This window comes from Polypterus senegalus, chromosome 8, assembly GCF_016835505.1.
Source record: "Polypterus senegalus isolate Bchr_013 chromosome 8, ASM1683550v1, whole genome shotgun sequence".
NCBI lineage: Eukaryota > Metazoa > Chordata > Cladistia > Polypteriformes > Polypteridae > Polypterus > Polypterus senegalus.
The window spans coordinates 72,747,090-72,771,246 of NC_053161.1; the positions used below are offsets into that span (position 1 = coordinate 72,747,090).

Sequence of the window (24,157 nt, forward strand, 5' to 3'; positions counted from 1 at the left end):
TAAATATATATTAGTCCTCGTGGATTATGCGACCCGATATCCGGAAGCTGTTCCCTTGCGCTCAGCTACATCTAAAGCAATTGCACGAGAACTAGTGGGTGTATTTGCGCGTGTCTGTATTCCTAAAGAAGTCCTAACAGACCAAGGAACACCTTTTACCTCGGAGACGTTCAGGGAAACGGCCAAGTTACTGAAAATAAAGCACTTAAAGACCGCGGTGTATCATCCTCAAACCGACGGTCTGGTGGAGAGGTTTAATCAGACTCTCAAGCAGATGCTTTGCAAGGTGGTCAGCGGGGATGGGAGGAATTGGGATCAACTCCTCCCCCTCGCTCTCTTTGCCTATCGGGAGTCCCACAAGCCTCTACGGGGTTCTCTCCTTTTGAATTGTTATACGGACGACAACCCCGGGGTATATTGGATGTTTTGAAAGAAGGTTGGGAAGGAGAGGCTCTTCCCTCTACAAATATTTTGGAATATATCGCACAGTTACGCGATAGATTTGGGAAAATTCTACGTATTTTAAAAAGTCATATGGAAGAGGCACAAGCAGCACAAGCCCGTTATTATGACCGTGGCATGACACTCTGAGAATTCCATCCGGGGGATCGTGTCATGGTATTAGTTCCCACCTCCCATTCTAAATTGCTCACCCTTTGGCAAGGCCCTTATGAAATTAAGGAGAGAAAAGGATTGGTCAACTATTTGGTGAAACAGCCCAATCGTAGACCAAGTGAGCGGGTTTATCATGTGAACTTGCTGAAGCCGTGGAAGGAGAGGGAACCAGATCCCTTCTCTGCTCAGCCCTGCTCATTCTTTGCTCACATAGACACCCTTAATTTCGGCGAGGAATTAACTTATAGACAAAAACGGGAGCTGAAATCAACTATTCTGTCCGTCTCAGAGGTGGTGAGTGAAAAACCCGGAAGGACCTCTCTGATTGCGCACGACATAGTGACTGAACCAGGGGTTATAGTTCGGGAGCGCTCCTATAGACTTCCTGAGGCAAAGAAAGCAGAAGTGGAGCTGGAAATCAAGCGGATGCTGGAACTAGGAGTGATTGAGAAAAGTTATAGTACCTGGTCGAGCCCAATTGTCTTGGTTAGTAAGCCTGACGGCAGTTGGAGGTTTTGCAATGACTTCCGTCAGCTTAACCAGGTCTCCCTGTTTGATGCTTATCCCATGCCTCTCGTTGATGACCCCCTCCAGAGGCCTGGACAAGCTGAATTTTTGTCCACGCTTGACCTTCGCGGAGTCCGTTAAAGGAATCTGCCAGTACCCCTTTGTCATGTCAAGACTGCGTTTAGCACTCCTAGCGGACACTGGCAGTATCGTGTTCTTCCATTTGGGTTACACGGGGCTCCTGTGACTTTCCAGCATCTGGTGGATAAAGTGCTCCAACCACATAATGCGTATAGTGCTGCCTATCTGGATGACGTAGTCATCTATTCCAGCACATGGAAGGAACACGTACAGCAGGTCACTGCGGTATTGCGGACACTAGGAGAAGCCGAGCTTCATATTAATCCCAAGAAATGTTTCTGTGGATTAAAAGAGGCTAAATATTTGGGCTATCTGGTAGGTCGGGGTACCGTGAAACCAGAGTGTTCAAAAATAGATGCCATTGTAAAATGGGCCCGTCCGCGAACCAAGAAGCAAGTCCAAGCTTTTCTCAGGTTGGCCGGATACTACCGCCGGTTTGTACCTCGGTTTTTAGAGAGAGCGGCGCCCTTGACTGATCTTACAAAGAAGAGGGCTCCTAATCATGTGGTATGGACTGACAAAGCGAATGCTGCATTTAGTGACTTAAAACAGGCTCTTACATCAGCACCAATATTAAAAACTCCAAATTTTTCTCTCCCTTTTATTCTCCAGACGGACGCTTCGGACACAGGCCTGGGTGCCGTGCTGAGCCAAAGCGTCGATGGTGTTGAACACCCCGTCATGTACCTAAGCCGGAAACTGTTGGATCAGGAGACCAGGTATGCAGCTGTGGAAAGGGAAGCCCTTGCGATCAAATGGGCGATTACGCAGTTGAGGTACTACCTCCTGGGCCAGGAGTTCACTCTGTTGACGGATCATGCACCCTTACAGTGGATGGCCCTTCACAAGGAGTCGAATCCACGGGTCACTAGGTGGTTTCTTGACCTTCAACCTTACAAGTTTTCGCTAATTCATCGTAAGGGTTCTCTCCATGCCAACGCTGATGCTCTCTCTCGTGCCCACGACCTTTCGGTGCAGGACGCCCGACCCGATGGGTCGGGGATAAGGGGGGGGCCTTGTCACACACGTGCGAATAGGAGGCAGCTAAAGGGCCTGAGTAAGTGTAATGAAACATCTGACCATGGGGGTGGCAGAGTGCTCTGACTGACTTTCTCAGTTCCCTACAGACCTTTCCCGGGAAATCCTGCAAGGTTCCAGCGCCTCAGAAGACGTCACTTACGAAGCTGGCCCCTTTGCTGACGTCACCTCCGAAGCCGGCCCCTTTGCTGACATCGCTTCCAAAGCAGCCACACTTTCAGTTCCGGCCATTTAGATGACATCAGTTCCTCTCCCGGCCTTTAAAGCCTCCATCTTGGGCTACTATAGCCAGTTCTAGTTTGGACTCTGTGAAATGAACTTGAGATTTATGATACAACAAACCCTTTTGCAGCTGGGAAAAACAATATATGGGTGGCTGCCCCAATCCTTTATGATGTCTTTGGCGTATAATTATTACAGCAGTATATTCAAATATGTTACCTGTGTCGGGTGGCTTGTTAATTAACATTGTATGCATTGCCATGATGTTGGGTCCAATAAAGCACTCCACATACTTCAAAATCTGGTGATGGAAATAATAAATCGTTAATTCAACCATATAAATTATTATGTAAGATAACATCAACTATTATTGTTTAGGCAGTGGCCCCATGTTTTATGATGCAGACCAGGGAAACAAAACTATTTTTGACAGAAGAAAAAAGAGAGAAGTGTTGGTTAAGGAACTTGCATTAGGAGTTAAGTAAACTTTTGTTAACCCAGGATATTTTAAACATCAAGCTAAGACCCCCATTTTTTAAAAAAGTATATACTCTATATACAGTACTTTACCTGTTGAAGGCAGCAATATCTGAACAGAACTGGATCTTCTTCAAAATGTTGCAGTTTGGTGATTACTTTCTGATCTGGTACCAATTCAGAGTTGGCAACAGTAATATCCTTCATTATCATTAGTCCAGGGACATTCACTTCCTTTCGGCAAATCTTTTCAAATTCACCTCTGTCAAGACATTAATTCTGATGTACATTAATAATATACTGTATAGTAAATGGAAGTTTACCACAAAGGATATAAGATGGTCATATATAGAAATTATAGAATCTCTTGTATATATTTCTTTTCTGGTTCGTCCTGCTTCCACCTCAAAACCGGTCCCGCCCACACGCAGCTGACACGGCAATCCTCGATTTGTATTCGTCCTCTTCCAAACCCTTCCCCATGCTGCCAGCGGCTCCTCTTCAAAACTGGTTGCACCCACACGCAGCGGACATGGCATTTCTCACCAAGCTTCTGAAGTACGCTTACAAAATAAAACAAACTGCATGCGGCGAAAATTTACTTCTTCAGCTAGATTCCATGCTCAGACCCATCAAACCCTTCGCTAAATCATACAAACGCATGCATGAAATCGCTCAGTCCAATCCAACAGCATCTGTATGAATGCTTTTCAATGAAAACCCTAGGCAGGATTTACGACGATACAATGCCCCGACATGTCACACCAATGTTGCAGCGATTTTCGTCGGAGAAGATGGCGAACCGTCTGCCGAAAGGGACATTTGCATCTATCCCATAGGCAACTCCTGTAAACAGATTTCCACGCTCAATATGAATTGCGATCCTATGGTTTACCCACTTTTATTCCCTTACGGAGACATTGGCTGGCACAAAGATTTACAACATGTTCCTGATAAAAGAACCGCCAAGCGAATAAGGCTTACTCAATGCCAATTTTCCGCGTACATATTAGCAATGAGGAATACATTTAGTATTTTGCATTCCAGCGGCAAACTATTCCAACAGTACGTCGTAGATGCGTATGTTAAAACAGAGTGCGTGCGTCTCAACTATCTCAGATTAGATCAACAAGATCTGCACGTGGAACAATACAAAGGACTGTCAGACGCACTGCAAGCAAATGCTGAAAATAACAACGTACATGTAGGCAAAATGATCAAATTACCATCCACATTTCCAGGAAGTCCAAGATACATGCAACAAAACTAGCAGGATGCCATGGCCATAGTACGTAAATTCAGACAGCCTCATTTATTTATTACTTTCACATGTAACCCTGCTTGGCCGGAAATTCTACATGCACTGTCGGATACCCAAAGACCGGAGCACAGACCTGATATTATAGTACGAGTCTTTTGGATTAAGCTGCAGGAATTACTTAGAGACATTCTACAACAATATCTTTTTGGGGTTGTTATTGATTATATTTACGTAATCGAATTTCAGAAGTGTGGTCTTCCTCATTTCCTCATACTGTTTACTCTTCACAATAATTCTAACAACCAGTGTTAAGCCACGGTCAGTTGTACGTGGCTTTTTCTAGGGTTAGATCCTTCGACTCATTATCTGTCGTCTGCACCAAAACACCTATTCACAACTGCATCTTTCAAGAAGTACTTATTTCTACTTGATTTCTGAATTCCTTTCTCCCTGTTTTACGATCCTATTCTTACACCACCGTATGCTACGGTGGGTGTCGGCTAGTTGTAAGTAATCTATTACAAGTCTGAAGTAAAATTTAGCATGCTTATCAATATTAAATACTGCTTTTTAGATTCATTAAGATAAATTAAGAATATGAACATTTTCAAAAAAGTGTTAGCCCAGAATTCTTAAGTCACATTCTTTATACAGTTCTTGAGGCTTACATCCAGTCCAGAAAAGGAGTTCGATATGCTACTGTTTTTTTACAGGACCAGAGAAAACTGCAGACTGCTTTTTGACCCTGCTATCCCTCTAAACAAGGCAGGTCCTACATGACTCTCTACTAAATTTATCCTGCTGCTCTCTATAGCACTAGTTCTCAACTTGAAGAACTAGTTGGCAGTGCAGGAGGGGGAAAACACACACACACACAAACATTAAAAGAGAAAGAAAACAAACCCCACTCTTCCTATGAGAGAGGAAGCTGTTTCAATTGCAGTTACATAGTTATATGTCAGAACTGCTTCTTCTTAGAGCACTGAGAAGGATGCTGACAATGAATGCCATGGTAGACAGTGAATGACCTATTACTGGTTAGAACTCCTAACCAAGGAATTTTGTTGCCTCTGTTTCCTATTAAATCTTTGTTTTCACAACAGCAGACGTCGTAAACCTGACAAAGTGGTTTTCTGACAAATCTAATTTAAAAAGTATGCTCTTCTAAAAGCCTATTTAATTGACTTGGCCTCAAAATTCCCCAGATCTTGATATGATCAACATTTGTGGGATGTGCTTAAAGAACAAGTCCAATTCATGGAGGCCCCACCTCACAACTTACAGGACTTAACGGATCTGCTGCTAACGTTTTGGTGCCAGCTACCACAGGATGCCTTCAGTGGTCTTGTGGAGCCCATGCCTCAATGGGACAGAGCTGTTTTGGTGGCATGAGGGGGACCCATACAATATTAAGCTGGTGGTTTGATGTTGTGGCTGATCAGTGTTAATGTGTTGGGGATTGGTGATGAAATCCACTTTGATATAACAAGAATATAAATACTCCAGTTTCTTGGAAGACTGCAACAGTCACACTTTATAGGCCAGTGTATCTGTGACTCAGTGCTACTTTAGGCTGGTAAAGAGAAAATTCTATTGTCCAGGGGCCGGTAAACAGGAAAAGCAACTGGTTACCATTTGAAAGAAGTCAGGGCAAAATGTCTAGTTTATTTTGAAACTGTTTTATTCATGTTCTAACTTTGTGTTTGCAAGACAGTAGGTACAGCCTAAAGATACATCATGATAGTTCTATGGCTTCATAGGCAAAAATGCCAGTTGGCACGAACAAACCACTGGACTTTTAGTAAAATAAGAGCCTGTAGTTATGGCTGTAAAATAGTGGGATATTTATTTTAATCGTAGTTTTATAGGGCTGCTATTTTCACATATACAGAGTACTGTGAAATTCTTACTTGTTTGTGCTAATTAACATGCAACACATCAACACTCTCCGGGGCCATGATTCGTGAGTATAATAACCTTACATTTACTTATTTGGCTGATACCTTTATCCAAGGTGACTTACAACATTTATGATACACTTGGTTAAATTTCTTTTAGTTTTCCATTTGGAGCACAGGCAGGTCAAGTGACATGCTCATGGTCACACAGTGTCAGTATTGGGATTTGATCCCACAACCTCAGGGTTTGAACTCCAAAGCCTTAACCACTATACCACACTTACTTGAAACTTATGTCTTTTTTATCTTAATTAACTATCATACCTTGAAATGTCTGTTTTCTTAAAGCAAATGTGCATTTACTAATGCACTACACACACACATATGTACTATGTACAGTATATATAATTGGCAAAAATATTTTGTGCATTTCTGTTAACATGTTCTAAGCCGTGATTTCTGCAGTACTTGAAAGTAATAATCAAAATAAGAATTTTCAAAAAAAAATGCACTTTCAAGGTTTGGAAAATTGATGAATAGGTGAGATTGTCAGCATCAGTATATAACAAGTATAAATGGAATACATAAGATTATATGTTTTATGGGAATTAAATACACATTAAGGACAATGTCAGTGTTGAAGTTCAGATTTATTGTCAAAGTCTGAATGTGCAAACTAATTGATAGTTACAATGCAACTGGTGTAGTGGTTAGAGCTGTTCATGCACATGTGCCCCTCTTGTTTATATGGGTTTCAACAGGTTACTCCCCTGCACCATACATTTCAGAGACATGGAGCTTATTGTTGAGTCTAAGTTAGTTAATATGGGTGTGAGTGTGTGCCCTCCTTCATGCCTTCCACATGAAACTTGTAGAAGAGGCACTTCCCTCACAAACCTGGCAAGGTAAGTGAATTTGCATTTTAACTTCTGCAGAAGAAAACTAGCAATAATACACTTAAAGTTGGTGGATATCATTTGTTAAAACACATGTAAATTATGTAATAATTATTATAAGATATGAAACTATAAATCAAAATCTTTAAGATAAAATGACATTTAAAAGTCTTAATATATCTCACTGGCTGTGAATTGACAAGTCAAGCACAAACATGTATCATATACCAGTTGCAGGCAAGTGATTTCTTTTTTTGATTTTTGTGTAAGCTCACGCAATACATTCACAGAATAACACAATCATTATTGCAACGTCACACTTATGCAAAGTAATGCAATCATTATTGGTAAATAATGTACTGCTTTTATGAAATAATGCAATTCTTTACAATACTTATGCTAAATATAATTCTTGATTATATTTTTGAATGGCGGGAATAAGCTTCTGTATCATCCATGAGAATATCTGGCAAGTCATCCATGAAGTAAAGTTAAAGGGCAGCCAAGTCGTGCAGGAACATGGAAATCCAAAATTCACAAGTAAGTGTACATCTGAATAGCCTAAGCCCACTGAGGTGTTATGACAGGACCCAATTAATCACTGATCCATAATTCCTCCAAAGCACCATGACAGTCTAAAGGAAACATGTGACGGCAATTATTGCTTTTGAAGGTGGTGTAAGCAATTTGAGTCCAAATGGGTAGTAAATAACTTTTATTAGAAAAAATATATCATGTGTTTAAATATTTGGCGTTATTCCTTCTTTAGATACATTTTCGGACATTTATACTACTACTTTGAAGTGACCCAATTGTGATTTTCCCTTTAATCTGAAACAATCAGATTTTGCTGTATATACCCACATAGTCTCAGATAACAGTCCACTTTTGCAAGAGTTACTGAGTTTCAAGTTAAATTTAACCACCCATATCCAATTTGATTTTAAATAGTCCAACCGGATATGCCTTGATTCCATCATTTTTGACCATCATGTGACACCTTAGAACAAATCTTCCCTGTATTAAGGTGGAGGAAATCAAGGTAGAAAATGCTAAAGCATATAATCCTGTTCCTCTTCTGTGCACACTCACCATATAAGAAAATTACCTCAGTTTATGAAAGGTAGAAAATTGAAGAGCAACAACAGAAAAAAAATGTGGAGATCAATATTTTCTTTTACCTGCATCACTGTCACAACAGATGTGTAACGCATACTGTATATTCAGCATAAACTAAATGTATATTTAAACATTCAGGCCACATCAAGACCATGTAATATAAATGCCATAACCATCAGATTATTTTTTTACCTAGACAAGTAGTATAAGCACAGCCTTTGAGAAAATTTAATGTATTTGTTTAAAGTAAAGACATACACTACAAAAGACAATACAGCCTCCTGTTTTTTCCTCGACAGCAGTATATCTGGGTGAAGCCCACTACAACACCTAGAAGTATGCAAATATTTTTAATAAATATTCCATGACTACATCATTCAACGCTTTTAATACTTGCAGAGGACTAGTATCAACAGAGCATCAGTAATGTAATTATTTTTTTTTCAATTGTTCAGTTTTTAATTCCATTTGTACTACAGGGAATGTCCCTTGATAGTTGTGGCTTACACATTAAAAAGAATCAAGAAAGTCAAGTGGGTTAAAAAAAGGTAAAGTTTCCTACGGACTTGCACTAGGATGCTAGTTCAGTGTTACTGACCTGGAAGAAAGGATCTCCAGCAACTCAAACACAACTTACATTTGAGAGCCTGACTCAGCATTGATAAGGTTGCATTACAGTGTGAAATAAACAGCTGTTATCTATGTGCATAAAAATGTTATCAGTTAATGAAACCCTGTAAATAAAACAATTTAAAAACTGACACTTCTAAAGCATTTTACCTGAATGTATCAAGATCTTCATGGGGAACCAGATTTTTAATGACGATGAATCCATTCTTTTCATAGAATTGTCTCTGCTCAAGAGTAAGGAGGTCATTTTCTAATGTATAGCTAAAAATAAAGGACATATGAGATTAAATGACTGTGAGAAAACTGTAAGTGTTATCTAGAACTGTGCTGCAATTAATGTCACTGTCTAGCAAACCTTAGGTCCCATGTTTTAGTCTTGGCTGGAATGATTTCCTTGTCGAACTTTTACACCCTCCTTGTGTTTGCATAATTTCCTCCCTCTCTAAAAAGGCTATCTATCATGTTGTTTTTGAGTATTTTAAATTGCTTCAGTTTTCATGCATTGATTTGGGCCCTGTGACAGCACATCCTGTTCTTTATGCATTCCTGATTTATACTCACCATCACCAGAGATGTTTTAAGTCTGAACAACTCTAGATAATGTAGAAAAAAGGCAAAAGATGGGTAGTCTTTACAAATCTGCAGTCTGAAAATCTAACTTTTTTTTTAATTTAGCATTTAAGGCAACAGTGGTGCCACATGTGATCACCTGGTAGTGTACTCACATAAGGTTCTCCCACATTGAGAGAAGATTCGTACAGCTTGTATTCATTTAATATTAGAATTTGTTAATGATAAGTCACTAAGCCTAATAAATGCTTCGGAAACTCTTGTTCTAGCATTTTCACACATTACAATATAAACAGAGAGTACAATTGTATTAACATCTAACTGACTGTAAAAAGAGCACATTCTATGAGGTACAGGTCTGCTATATCACATACCAGAAGACCATAAAATAAATGTTACTTTTATTTTATCAAAACATTTAAACCCTAGTATCCAAGTAAGTAGAGTGAGCAAATTTGTTTAAGACACACAATGGTAATATTTGTCTAGGGTAAACCTGCACTATTTAATCTTTTGAATAGTAAATAAATAGTGGCTACACTTGTCTATATCTTATATTTATACTGCATTCTTAACATAAAACTGTTTGGGCTGCTTTCCTACACAGCTAATACAACTGCTTACTGTTACCCATGGCTGTGAAATCTTGTGCTTCACTGCACTTCCCTTCATCTAACTTTTTTCTTTAACAGAGGTTTGCAGCAACATTCACCCCGTGACAAATGATTTTCAATCCAACTAATCTCTTAAGGAACTGCTGATTAAAATGGGCTTTTGTAGTATACAGTATATATATATATATATATATATATATATATATATACAGTGTATATATATATATATATATATATATATATATATATATATATATATATATATATATATATATATATATATATACAGTGTGTATATATATATATATATATATATATATATATATAATAAAAAATACCAGCTTACATGGAGAAGTAGTGTGTTAAAGAAGCAATGAAAAGAAAAGGAAACATTTTGAAAATAACGTGTGAGTGATGAGTGTTGCTGTCATATATATATATATATATATATAAATATAAATATATATATATATTTACACACACACACAAACATATATATATACATATCTATACATATACACATATATATACACACACACATATATACATACATGTATATCTACATATATACACATACATATACATACACACATACATACATACACACACATATATACACACAAATACATATATATATATACATACACACACATATATATAAACATATATATACATATACATACATATCTACATATATACACACACAGCTATTTCAGATCAGTGCAATACGCTGTTTGTTAAAACGGATGACACCCGCTCTTACGTGCAAGTCTGCGTGGATATTATGAACTATCAGATTTGTTCAAGTTCTATTTAAATTTTAAATAGAAGGAATTTTTATTTAGTCGACAGAAATATCTTTGGTAGGAATGGTAAAACAGACAGGAATATTATTCCTGAATAAATCAACTCAAACCTTAAACAACTTATAATATTTTGCTCTCCATAAAAATATATCCTGTCTAAATTATACAAGTTAGAAATAAAGTAAACATTAAAAGAACAAACATTCAAATTTCTTTACTCTTATGTAATTTTATATAAAAAAATAAACTTAGATTTTAAATATCCCAAAAGATTTTGCTCTCCATAAAAATATATCCTGTCAAAATTATACAAATTCAAATATGAACATGCTGCATAACAAAACCTGGAAATATAAATAAAATGTGTTCCTTTCAGCAATAACAAATCAAATCATTCAGTTGTCTTTGCTCATATGTCATTTTAGAGCTGGACGCCTGGCATCTTTTTGGCCACAGGTTCGTTTCTGTTTGGTATGAGGTTCTGTGTTGTGGAGATTCTCAGGATGGATTGCAGGTGCTCATCAGTGAGGCGACTCCTGTGTGCTGTTTTGTTAGTCTTTATCACTGAGAAGAGCTTCTCACACAGATATGTGCTACCAAACATGCACAAGGTTCTAGCCGCATGTAGACGGACTTTTTGTTCTTCAAAGTCACCAAAGCGCCGTGCAAACTCAGTGCGCAGTGCTCAGTTTATCAGCAAAGTGCGTGTTTGGGAACACCGTAGTGACGACTTGGTTTAACATTACTTGGCAACAGGGAAAGTGGGGCAAGGTGCAAGGTGCATTTGTGTCTCCCATAAAAGCAGCTTCACTTGAAATCACTTTGTGATTGTGCACGGTAAAACGTCCGCTGAAGTGTCAGATTCTTATTTAATTCTTCTGCTTTCTGTATCTTCTGCATTGCATTCAGGTTACCCTGATGTTTTGTCTCATAGTGCCGTCTTAGATTAAATTCTGTAATTACAGCCACATTAGCTCCACAAATGAGACACACGGGTTCAGTAAACATATACTCAGCCTCCCATCGGTTTTAAAGGCTCTATTTTCAGAATCAACTTTTCTCTTCAGCATCGTGTGAGCTAGCTTCGCAATAACTTGCAGCATCATAAGCTAGACTTGATTAATGCGGTAAGTGTTCGGCAAGGCAGCTGAAGCGCTGCATTATGGGATCTGTAGTTTATTGTGTTACCAGCGCTTCATATACCGGGCCATTAATAACAATAATACAGTATATAAAATGATCTCGGGGCGGATATAATTACGCGCGGGCGGATGTGGCCCGCTGCCCTTGAGTTTGACACATATGGACTAAATAGAACTTGAAAAGATATATTTTTCAAATGTGATCGCGCAATTCAGATAGAGTTGACGCGCACTACAGCCTGCATGCCTCAATAAGTCATCCTCCCCTCGCTCTTACTTTTTACCGTTCATCTAATGAATACACTGAGTATGGCTTTACCAAAACAATCATTGATGGCGAATAAAGTATCCATTATTCGAGTATGTAGATCGGGATATATATATATACATATATATATACCCGCGTATCGCAGCGAGAAGTAGTGTGTTAAAAAGCTAGAAAAGAAAAGGGAACATTTTAAAAATAACGTAACATGACTGTCAATATACAGTATTTGTTTTGTGAGTGTTACTGAGTGTTGCTGTCATCAAGGATTTGATTATCATTATTTCTTTCAATCAGGTTCGTATTTGTAGGATGTGTTGTGTTCAAGTTACATTCCGTGTTTGTCAATCGTTGTAAAGATGACAGGTTTCATTCATCGATTCGTTTCTTACTGCATCAATAAACAGCTCGTCTTCTTCTTTATCTGAGACCTGACACACTGCATGCACGGGTTTTTTACACTGTCTTCCTTTAGCGGGACATTGACTTTTTCCAACGTGTGCTTTGTTTCCGCAGTAGCTGGATTTATGAATATGCTTGTATGTATGAGACGCTTCATATTTTTTGCTGCCTTTTCAATTGTGTAATTCGGTTTTGTTCAGCTCTTTGGAACTGTTGCTTTTATCTGTGCACTGCGTCAGTTCACGTGAGCCGCCCGGTGTACATGCATCGAAGGTTCCCAGCTGTGCTGGTGCCATCTCGTGCTATGTCCATGGCTGTATTTAATGTTACCTTAGTCCTGGCACTTAAAACTTTCTCTCGCAGTTTCGCTGAGTTTGTGTCAAACACCACCCTGACCATCTCATCTTCCTCTCCATAAGCACAGTCCTTCACCCGTGAATATTTACCCGTGGCAGTTTGCTATTGGATTGCCGCTGACGGACGGCCTTATATGGGCAGGCACTAAATTACAAACGCCAGCGGCAGCCTGTCTATGAACTTAATTTAAAGTGTAGGTTTACATCGTGCTTTGTTTCGAGTAGCAGAACTCATGAATATGGTTGTATATGTCACTTTCGCTTGCTTCTTATTGTTTAGCTGCCTTCTCAATTATATAATGCATGTTTTCTTCAGCGCTTTTTTGAGGTCTTCCTGGTTTTCTATGTACTGCGTGATTACGTGGGAGGCGTGATGATGTCACACTAAACTCCCCCACGGCGTTGAAGCTCATCTCCATTACAGTAAATGGAGAAAACTGCTTCCAGTTATGACCATTACGCGTAGAATTTCGATATAAAACCTGCCCAACTTTTGTAAGGAAGCTGTAAGGAATGAACCTGCCAAATTTCAGCCTTCCACCCACACGGGAAGTTGGAGAATTAGTGATGAGTCAGTGAGTGAGTGAGTGAGTGAGTGAGTGAGGGCTTTGCTTTTATTAGTATAGATATATATATATATATATATATGATGAATAAATAAAAATGCAGACATTTCAAGCAAATATCCATTAAAAATACTAGTAATGTCTTGGTTATATTGTATTTTTAAATCAATTTAATGGTAGCTTGATAAAAAAGGTGTAAATTTCTATCAAAAACAAGGACATTTCTAGGTGTGTAAAAACGTTTGACTGGTAGCATGTATATATATATATATATCCATCCATCCATTGTCCAACCCGCTGAATCCGAACACAGGGTCACAGGGGTCTGCTGGAGCCAATCCCAACCAACACAGGGCACAAGGCCAGGGCGCCAACCCGCTGCAGGACACACCCACACAGTAAGCACACACTAGGGCCAACTTAGAATCGTCAATCCACCTAACCTGCATGTCTTTGGACTGTGGGACAAAAACCAGGGCCCCCGGAGGAAACCCACGCAGACACGGGGAGAACATGCGAACACCACACAGGGAGGACCCGGGAAGCGGTCTCCTAACTACTATGCAGTATATATGTGCATATATAATAAATATATTTACATACAGAATGTCACAAAAACATGACATGGGCACTGAAAATTTCATCTGCATTATATGCTTATGTGACTTGTTAGCTTAAACATTAAAATGCACAGATCCGGCATACTGTATGTACAAATGAAAACAATGAAAAAGAAATAAACAGTTTACTTGCAAAGTTTTATCTCTAAATGTGTTATTGAATATCATAATCTTTTACCCAGAAGTGTTCACTAGTACTTCCATTGCCATATTAAAGAGGTGTATGCTATCACTGCTGACAATAATAAGCTATACACATGCACAATTCAATACCTTACCGTAATTCCAATGGGTATTCTTCAGTTACTCTAGAAGTGTTTGTTGGAGAGGCAACCTTGTAAATGCTAGGTTAAGAAATTATAAAACATTCAGCCAACTTGACAAAGATACAAATGAAATATACATTTTAGAAATAATTTTTAAATATGAATTTTAATAAAATATGCAGCTTGTAATTTTTTTTTTTGTTTTATTGGAAAATCAAGCTTACAAATTTAAAAAAGTACCGCCATTTATTAAAATGAAGGCCACATCTCATTAACCTTCCTTTTCAAATCCATTATCCAATATCCATCCAGACTTTTCCTGGACTTGCTGTCTGCTATAGTAAAGATAAAACAATGTTTAAAGTAATCTTTATACCATTTTTTATATATATTTCTTTTTTATATTAAGAAATAAAGTTATATATTTTATGAAACTCATTTTAACTGCAGGGAAGGTTCTAAATACCCTCTTCAGATTTGGTATGCTGGAGTAGTAGTTCACTTTACTGCCTAACAGCACAAGGCAGCTCTGGTTAAGTTTGTAAAACCTGCATGTTTACTTCATGTCTGCAAAATTTTCTCTGTGTAGTTCCATCTTTATTTTTTAGAACACTGGAACAATCTAGACGAGAACTTAGCCCAACAAAAGCTTGCAAGTCTTATCCACTTCACTCTTCCAAAATAACATCAAGTCGAGTTTTGAAAGTCCCTAAAGTCTACCACACTACTTGGTAGCTTATCGCATGTGTCTATGGCTGTTTGTGTAAAGAGAAACGTCCTAATGTTTGTGCGAAATTTACCCTTAACAAATTTCCAACTGTGTCCCTGTGTTGTTCTTGAAATCATTTTAAAATAACAGTCTCAATCAAATGTACTTGATTAATTATAAGCACTTCAATCATGTTTCCTCTTAATATTCTTTTGCTTAAACTGAAAAGGCTCGGCTTTTTAAATTTTTCTTCATAATTCATTCCCTGTTGCCCTGGAATCTGCCTAGTCACTCTTCTCTGGACTTTATCCAGTGCTGATAAATCCTTTTTGTAATCTGGAGACCAAAACTGTAAACAACATACTTTGGAATTTCAAACCTCCCATTGTGTATTCCAGTCTAATATTTTTACTTCATGTGTATAATACTTTACATTTACTTACATAAAATTTAATCTGCCACAAAATAGCCAAAGCCTGTATGCTGTCCAAGTCCTTCTGTAATGATTCAGTGAGTTCTAGAGTAACTGCCAATCCACCTATCTTGGTATCATCTGCAGACAAGCAGCTTGTTACTTTTATTCCTATCCAAATCATTTATATACATTAATAATAGCACTGACCCCTGTGGTACGTCACTCTTAACATCAGCCAATTGTGATAAGGCTCCTCACTCCATAACCCTCTGCTTGTTGTGTCTGAGCCAATTTTGCACCCATATACACACAATTTTTTATCATCCGAAAGACTTGATGTTAATTAAAAATGTTAAAGTTCAACATTTTTCTGTAAGAGTTGAACATTGTCTCAAGTTGTCTGGGATGATGTCCAGCTCAAGAAACAACTTTATTATTGACTCACTGCTACATTTTTGTTCATTCTATCTGCTGTCAGACCCCCTGAGGAAATCCAGTTTTATGGCTTTATTGGGTTGAAGGTATAATAACCCTGCATGTGGGGTGCCAGTCCACTTTTCAACATACTTAAACACACTAATGAATTCCCTTAAAAGGCTATGTGTACAATCATTAGAAGAGTGATTCATAAAAGAAGATTTACCAAATGAGAATTTAACTGTACATTTCCTCATCACGGAACAGTTTCAATTGATGTTTGTGGGCATTGTCATAAGTTCTTCTACAGTACAATGCCTCAATAGTGATCAGCTCTTGAATGGGCCTTGGTAATTCTACAAACACTCATATCTTTGGTCAGTTGAGTCACATGTTTGCTTGTGTGGTCAGAATCAGTCTCCTTTCACTTGATGCATCGGATCATCTTAAGTTGTCAAACAGATGATGATGATATTGCATTAATCTCTGGCAAGATTATGGAATTCATGGTGAACTTCAGGCCAACTAAGTTACAGATTACCAACCCATCACCCCCACTCCATCTGTAATGGATAGTACAGAGTTGTTCTGGTGAAAAGGCCCTCAACCTACAATTGCTGAGCGCTTTGAGTAGTGAGAAAAATGCTACATAAATGCAAAGAGTTATTATTATTATTAAAAAGAGATTCCTTGTGGCTAAGAAAACAGGAACCACTGAAAAATATGCTTCAGTTTAGATCATATAGCTTCCCCTTTCTGTTTTAGCAAAGTCAACACCTGACAAAATTTCTGTTTTTGGCTTGCAATACAAATTATGTTTTATGGATTGTTTTTGTTATATGTGATGGTGCACATTTATTTTACCTAAACTTATACTTATTCTAGCAGGAGTGATGAAAACTTTAATAATTTTATGTTTAGGCAAACTCAAACTGCATCATACTACAGTGTTGTGTTTTAAATATATAAAGTCTCAATGCACAAAAAATCTCTGAGCACTTGTTGCATCCATCATACAACCATGAGCACTCCTAGCTAGAATTCCCTATCAAAGGAGGAGGATTTAAATTTGAAGAGGCTATACCTGCTAACCTTGCACTAGACCTTATTTCTTCTCAATTTGTGGTGATGAAATTTCTTCCCCAAATGATGAGCTCCGGTTGGCAAAGACAAAAACCACAAACATTATTTGGTCATTAAAAAACAGAAGTGAAGACCTGTTTGCGAAAAATGATGGCCTAAATGGAAAGGAAGAAGGACTTACTGTCAAAGTAAAGGGAATGAGAGCAGTTTAATGACTCATTAATACCTTGTATTAAAAGCTTTAGTCACTAGACCAAGGCCACTGTTCAACATACTGTAGTTTGTCTTGCTGTACTTTACCACTGCACCACCAAAGCATAGGATACTGGTGATGGCTCCCACCTACTACTGTCACAGTTGGATAAGGATATACTGTATGCAAGGGGACAGCAATTTGAATGACTGTCTTTGGAAGACACATGTCCACACTTCTTATTGGAGAATAAATTTTATATAGAGCATATAGATTGTTATTCTACTCTCAGACTGGAAAGTTGTTTTTTTATTATTTTTTTAAATAACTAACAAATAGAAATCTGATAAGCAACCATATTGGGAAAACAATACTGAATAAAGGAGACTTATCTTTTTTGGCACAGCACAACAGAGGAACTGAAGTAATTCTGCCTGTATTGCCACTTAACTAATGTTCCAGGATTTCTCAAGAGTACCTCTAGACTAGGTTAATATTCTTCCTGAACAAGTCATATTTATATTGTAGTGCCATTATAATAACCGGTATACAGAAGTACTCTTTCTCCACACTGTAGATGGGCTGCTAGATGCACTCACATATAAAGATTGCAAGATTTGAATCCAAGACACTGGATTCATCAGACGATGGTGCTAACCATTGCATCCTACCACTGCCCTGATTTTAATTCAATATTTGCTCAAATAAACAAAAGTATATAATGTACATGATCTAAAAATGGTTATGTATCCAGTTTTTTAGGTTTTAAGGAAATATTTTTTGATCTTGAAAAATATAAGTGCTGCGGTGGGCTGGCGCCCTGCCCAGGATTTTTTCCAGCCTTGCGTCCTGCGTTGGCAGGGATTGGCTCCAGCAGACCCCCATGACCCTGTGTTAGAATATAGCGAGTTGGATAATAGATGGATGAAAATATAAGTGTCTCAGTTGTTATAAAAGCAATAACGTTTTCTTGAAAAACTGTTTTGTGAGTTCTGACTGTTAGAATTTAGAAGCTTCGGTGTTCTTATTGTTAGGTGAACATTTGAGTAAAATTCACAGTGAAATACAAGCCGCATTTTTGGACTAGTCATCGACTAAAACGGAGTAAACCATGTTAACATTTTAGAGTAAAAACAGGTTTATAGGGTTATTATTGTCATGTGTGCAGTGAATCAACATGCAACATTTTGTTAAAGTAAAACTCATTTTATTAAGCTGTTCTCACAATGCAATGTGAAACTGTATTTTTGTAGTAAGTATGTTAAACTAGGACTTTAGTGTTACTCTGTATAGTTTATGTATAATTGTGTATATAGGTAATGCTACAGATTGTATTAACTATACAATATTATTTATCTTTTTAAAAATACAACCAATGATTTGACAAAAAGTACAATAAACTTTCAAACCCTCCCCTGTTATAGGATGCTGTCATAATTTGCACCACCTTACTATGATGTTGGTGGATGCCTCAAAGTATGTTCTTCTCTTTTTTTAGGAAAATAACACCAATTTTTTGAAGGCCATGCCCATGAAGGTTAGCAGGAATACAAGAGAGCCTGCCACACCCTTGGAGGCCCACAATGAGAGTTGCACCGCTTCCAAGCACAAGATACAATTGGAGAGAACCTGAAACGGTCACAGTACCTCTGATCAAGAAGACAGGGAAGAATGCTGCCAATGCAAGTGAAAGCAACACGGCACTAAGAAGACCCCATCTCCAGTAAGGAGTGATAAACTTTAAAAGCCTTTATTTTTGTTACAAGAACTAAATAGAGAGGTTGTTCATCCAAGGAGGAGATACCTTAGTTAATTGAAAATTGCTTCTAAAGGTTTTGTAGAACAATTGTTGATTATTAAATGCATCCCACAACTTGGGGGATTGAATCCCCAATAAAAAAACATGTCATTTATTACTGAAAAGTTCCAAAAATTCTTAAAATGTAATAGTATTTTACTTTAAAAAAGTAAGTTTCAAAAAATGATTAGACCAATTCTTTGTACATAAGCCATTCCCAGGCATTCCTCATCTGATGGCAGGCTCACATCCTTGGGTATTTACTATTTTGTGAGAGGCTTCTATATCCTAAAAGGTAACTTTGGGATTCTTAAGGGCTACTAGGTTACTGCTAGAAAAAGGCATCTCAGATTGGTAAGCAGATTTCTTTAGATTTGCACGTAATGTGTTAAGAAAAAACTACTGCTTAAAATCTCAAAGTTGCTGATTTTATATATCCCTAGCTGCTATATGCTCTACACTGAAGACATAACTAATGGTGTATCCTCTTCTCCCCCACAGTAGATTAAAGGATTCTACCTGATTTTTGCTGAATGCTTGCTTAACAAAGAAGAATTTGTTTGTGATATCTGTCAAATAATGTTACTTCCATTTAACAATTGAACTCTGTATGGATTAGAAAAAATGATTTTTTTCATTCATTTCTCTCTGCTGCTTCCCTCTTCTATCCCCACTGTATCCTTCTGCTGACACCTTTGCTCTGTCTCCCCCACTCATTTCTCTTCCATAGTCTTCTCTGCTCTACCTCTTCCTAACCACTTCTTCTCTCTTGACACCAATACTGCCACAGACACCCTATGCTCGACTCTGTCCTCCTGTCTTGACAATGTTTGTCCTCTCTCTCTTCTAGGCCGGCACACAAAAGACCCTCCTGTCCCTAACTTTCTGAAGGACTCTGCAATTAAAGGACTGAGCTCCAGACAGCCGAAAGGAAATAAAGGAAGTCAAAGACTCAGGCAAACCTGGCTAAGTACCAGTCCCTTCTTGCATCCAACAATCTCCTCATGCGCTCTGCCACTGATGTTTCTAACTTCCTCTCCAATCACCCATTTACCTGTCCACTTGAACCTATCCCCTCGAATCTCCTTCAGGTCATCCCCCTCTCACTCATCTCAGCAATTACACACATTATTAACACCTCACTCAGCTTAGGCACACTTCCTATCATCTTCAAACACGCCCTGATAACCCCATTCCTCAAAAAACCAAAACTCAGTCCATTCCAAGTTAAAAATTACAGGCCTGTCTCTCTCCTTTCCTTTCTTTCTCAAACACTTGAATGTGCTGTTTCTAACCAGGGGCCTCATGTATAAACGGTGCGTACGCACAGAAATGCTGCGTAAGAACTTTTCCACGTTCAAATCGCGATGTATAAAACCTACACTTGGCGTAAAGCCACGCACTTTTCCACGGTACCTCATGCCTTGTCGTACGCAAGTTCTCCGCTCAGTTTTGCAAACTGGCGGCACCCAGCGTCAAAGCAATGGTACTGTTCTTGTGTGATTACTCATTATTTTCATGACGCGGCTTTATAAATACACAGAAACTAACCGCATATTGTTTATTAGTGTAATGCATCTGATTGTAATTAACTCGTAACAATATAATGGTCCAGGGAATAGCCATAGTATTCCAAATACCATAACTGCTTTAGCGTTGTTACTCTCACTTCTTTTTCTTCTTCTTTCAGCTCCTCCCGTTAGGAGTTGCCACAGCGGATCATCTTTTTCCATATTACTCTCACTGCACGACTCGGAGTATTTATATCACTGTATCTGAGTGTGAATCACAGCAGCAGCTGATCGGAAAGAGAATTATCGGTATACGGCATTAAGGACACGCTGTCTCAGCCACGGCAAAACGTTTCAAAGCCTTTCCTGTACGGACCTCGCGGTTCAGAAACAGTTTAATCCCAAGAACTTTAAATGCACTCAATCAATTGCTCCTTGTAGAACGGTTTGTACTTATAAGTACAATCACCCCACTGTAAACTTGCACTACAGTTATAATATCTCACAACCTGAGCCACTTTATAAAGCGCGTATTTACATATGATGACGATATCATTTATAAGGTGAAATGCAGCAAAATATGTTTGTTAAATTATACAGATAAAATTTTAACTTCATTTAAATAATCTATATTCTTCACTGGGAGTGTCGTTAAGGATTAAATAATTAAACATGTACTACGAAGATATTTCAATGTTCTTTAAACGTTTTGAAGAATCGGCGCTAAGCTTACAGATGGCTTAACGTCTATTACAGAGCTGATTGTATGGCGACCGGTTACTTGGGGAAAGAAAAGCAAGGACTGCAGTGACGGCTACGCCAAAATATATTGAATATAAAACAGAAAGAGAAAATAACAACACAGCTAAAAACGCAGCGACAAATTTCGGCAAAAGTTAAATGCTTGTCATGAGCACAAACGTTCTTTAACTCCTATCATCATGAAAATGACATCACGTATACATCTCAGTATTTTAGTTATTCAGAGAGCTGTAATATCACGAATGTAATGGATTCTGTGTCCAGTTGGAGGGAGAGAGCCGGTTAAAGAAGCAAGTAGTGATTCACACACATAGAGCACATAGAAAATCAAATACAAAACAAAGCATTTAACGTGCTACTTTAATTACGATGTGATTTTAGAAACTGGTTAATTAAACAATTTTAAGATGAATTTTATGATGTTCTACTTTAATGACAAAATAAACTACGTGATTAAAGTGGAAATGTCGAGATTGAAGTGGACATTTCGTGCTTTTTCCCCACCGTGTGGCTTTTTTCTCTGTACCCTAATAATCTTTCATATGACACTCAGACAGTGGGCTCCAACTCTGCTTTCCACGGCGACTTTGATATGCGACTTCTTTTTTTATTTCCGGCACTGTGCGATTTTGTGAACGTGAGCTTTCAAGTTTCTCCAACACGCTATGCCACTCGATCAACTTCCTTTTGTTGATTATACCACGGTTTATTTGAACAAATAGTATGTTTTTCATTTGCCTCCACTTGGTATTCGCTGAAATTCTTATATTTTCCCCGTGCTTTTCCCATTGTCTTTTCACAGAAGGCTGCGCTTAAGGGCGATTTATATTGATTTGCATATTCAAAGAGGCGTAATTTTGGGAGGATTTGGGGCGTTACATAATGCACGTGCATGAGCGTTACTTTTCACACTGATCGGGATTTATGTAGCGGAAGAACGTGGAAGTTGGAGTACGCACAGATTCCTGCATCTGGATTTTTCTGTGCGTAAGCACATTTCGCTTTTGTGCTTACGCCATGTTATAGTGCGAGTTCTACGCACGGCGTTATACATGAGGCCCCAGGTCTTTTCCTTATGGATTGCTCAATATCAACCAGTCTGGTTTCAAAAGGAACCATTCGACTGAGACAAGTGGTTGACCAACTACAATTTCCTGGAGCTACACACGTCATTGGTCCTTATCCTTTTAGACCTGCCCTTTGCCATCAACACAATCAACCATGACATCCTTCTTGCCACCCAATCCAACTTTGTCATTACTGGGACTGCTGTCAAATGATTGGCGAGGAGATTGTCAAATGCACACTAGACATGCATAGTTGTACCCCAAGGATCAGTGCTGGGTCCTCTACATTTCTCTATATACACCACCTTGCTGGGTTCCATTATCCAATCCCATGGGTTCTGTTATCAGTGCTATTCTGATGATACACAGCTGTACCTGTCATTCCCTGCAGAAGACAAAATGGTATCAGCTAGAGTCTCTGCATGCCTTACTGATACCTCAACCTGGCAAAAACCAAGCCTCTCATAATCTCGGCCAGCCAGTCTGTTCAACTCCCCATCTCTGTATAGCTTGGCTCATTGTCGGTAGCACCTGCCAAGTCTGTACGCAGTCTTGGGATGGTGTTTGATGAGCAGCTATCTTTTTCTGATCACATTTGTACTGTTTCTCGTTCATGCAGGTTCACACTGTACAACATCCGCAAGATCAGACCTTATCTGACAGCGTATGCAGCAAAACTTCTGGTTAAAGCTCTGGATCTGGCTGCATCTGGACTACTGCAAGTATTTAACCAGCCTAGACAGGCACATGTCACTTCTCTCTTTAGGTTGCTACATTGGCTCCCTGTGGCAGCATGCATCAAGTTAAAATCCCTGGTGCTTGTCTACAGAGTAGTCAATGGGTCAGCACCTGCGTATATGGAGACACTGGTGAAGTCCTATTCTCCTTCTCACCCACTGAAGTCTGCAAGTTAACAGCACCTGGTGATACCGTCTCTACGTGGTATCGGGTCTCAATCCACACTATTTTTTCTGTGTAGTTCCCAGTTGGAGGAACAAGCTGCTCACCTCCATTCGTACTTCTGACTCTCTCATTGTATTTAAGAAGCAATTGAAAACCCATCTGTTCTATGAATATCTGTCTAATTGATAGAAGGAAAAAAGCTTTGGTCTGTGATATTCTATATTGTTGGTTAATTTGTTGTTAGATTAAATTTAACTGTTTTATTGATTATAACTTATGATTGTAAATTTGTTAGTTATTAAATCTTTTCACTTGTGGCAATCAACTTTTCTTACCTGTCCTAAAACACTACACTTAACAAACAGGCCCTAGACTAATGTTACTCGCTTACATTTACCTTTTGTAAGTCGCTTTTGATAAATGCATCTGCCAAGCAAATAAATGTAAATAAATGTATTTTAAAAAAATCTAATTCTAAGTGATGCACTAACATTTTCAGGACATGAACAAATTTGCCTACATATGTTATTTTAAACATTCAGTTTGGTTATAAGTATTTGTGTTTCAGTATTCTCCTAAACACTTCAACCAAACAGTGAGAAACAAAATTGAGACAACAGTTTAAATAAAATCATCAATTAAATTTAGCCTAACATTAAATCAACTTAGAAAAAAATACAAAAAATATTTTATTGATTAATCTTATTCGAAGCGTGGTGGGGAAAGTTAAATGCTCAAGGACACCAAAACAAACAAGTTTAACCCACAAGCTAAAGGATGAGCAAACATGATCCTCAGTATTCAATTCAAATGCATCTCACCTTCATGTCTTTCTGTATACACACTTCAACCTGACTGGTGATTTTTGCAATCAAATACTGTATATAG

General features: G+C 38.3%; 1 protein-coding gene across 1 annotated transcript in view; it reads right to left on the minus strand.

Annotated features, from left to right (window-relative positions):
• LOC120534040 (phytanoyl-CoA dioxygenase, peroxisomal-like) overlaps window positions 1-24,157 on the minus strand; it is a 64,647-nt gene that overhangs the window by 30,041 nt on the left and 10,449 nt on the right. Inside the window, exons 2-5 of the mRNA XM_039761271.1 lie at window positions 14,424-14,479; window positions 8,955-9,065; window positions 3,094-3,262; window positions 2,743-2,824 (exon numbers count right to left, since the gene is read on the minus strand). Coding sequence (XP_039617205.1) covers window positions 2,743-2,824; window positions 3,094-3,262; window positions 8,955-9,065; window positions 14,424-14,479 — 418 coding nt within the window. The remainder of the gene's footprint in view (window positions 1-2,742; window positions 2,825-3,093; window positions 3,263-8,954; window positions 9,066-14,423; window positions 14,480-24,157) is intronic.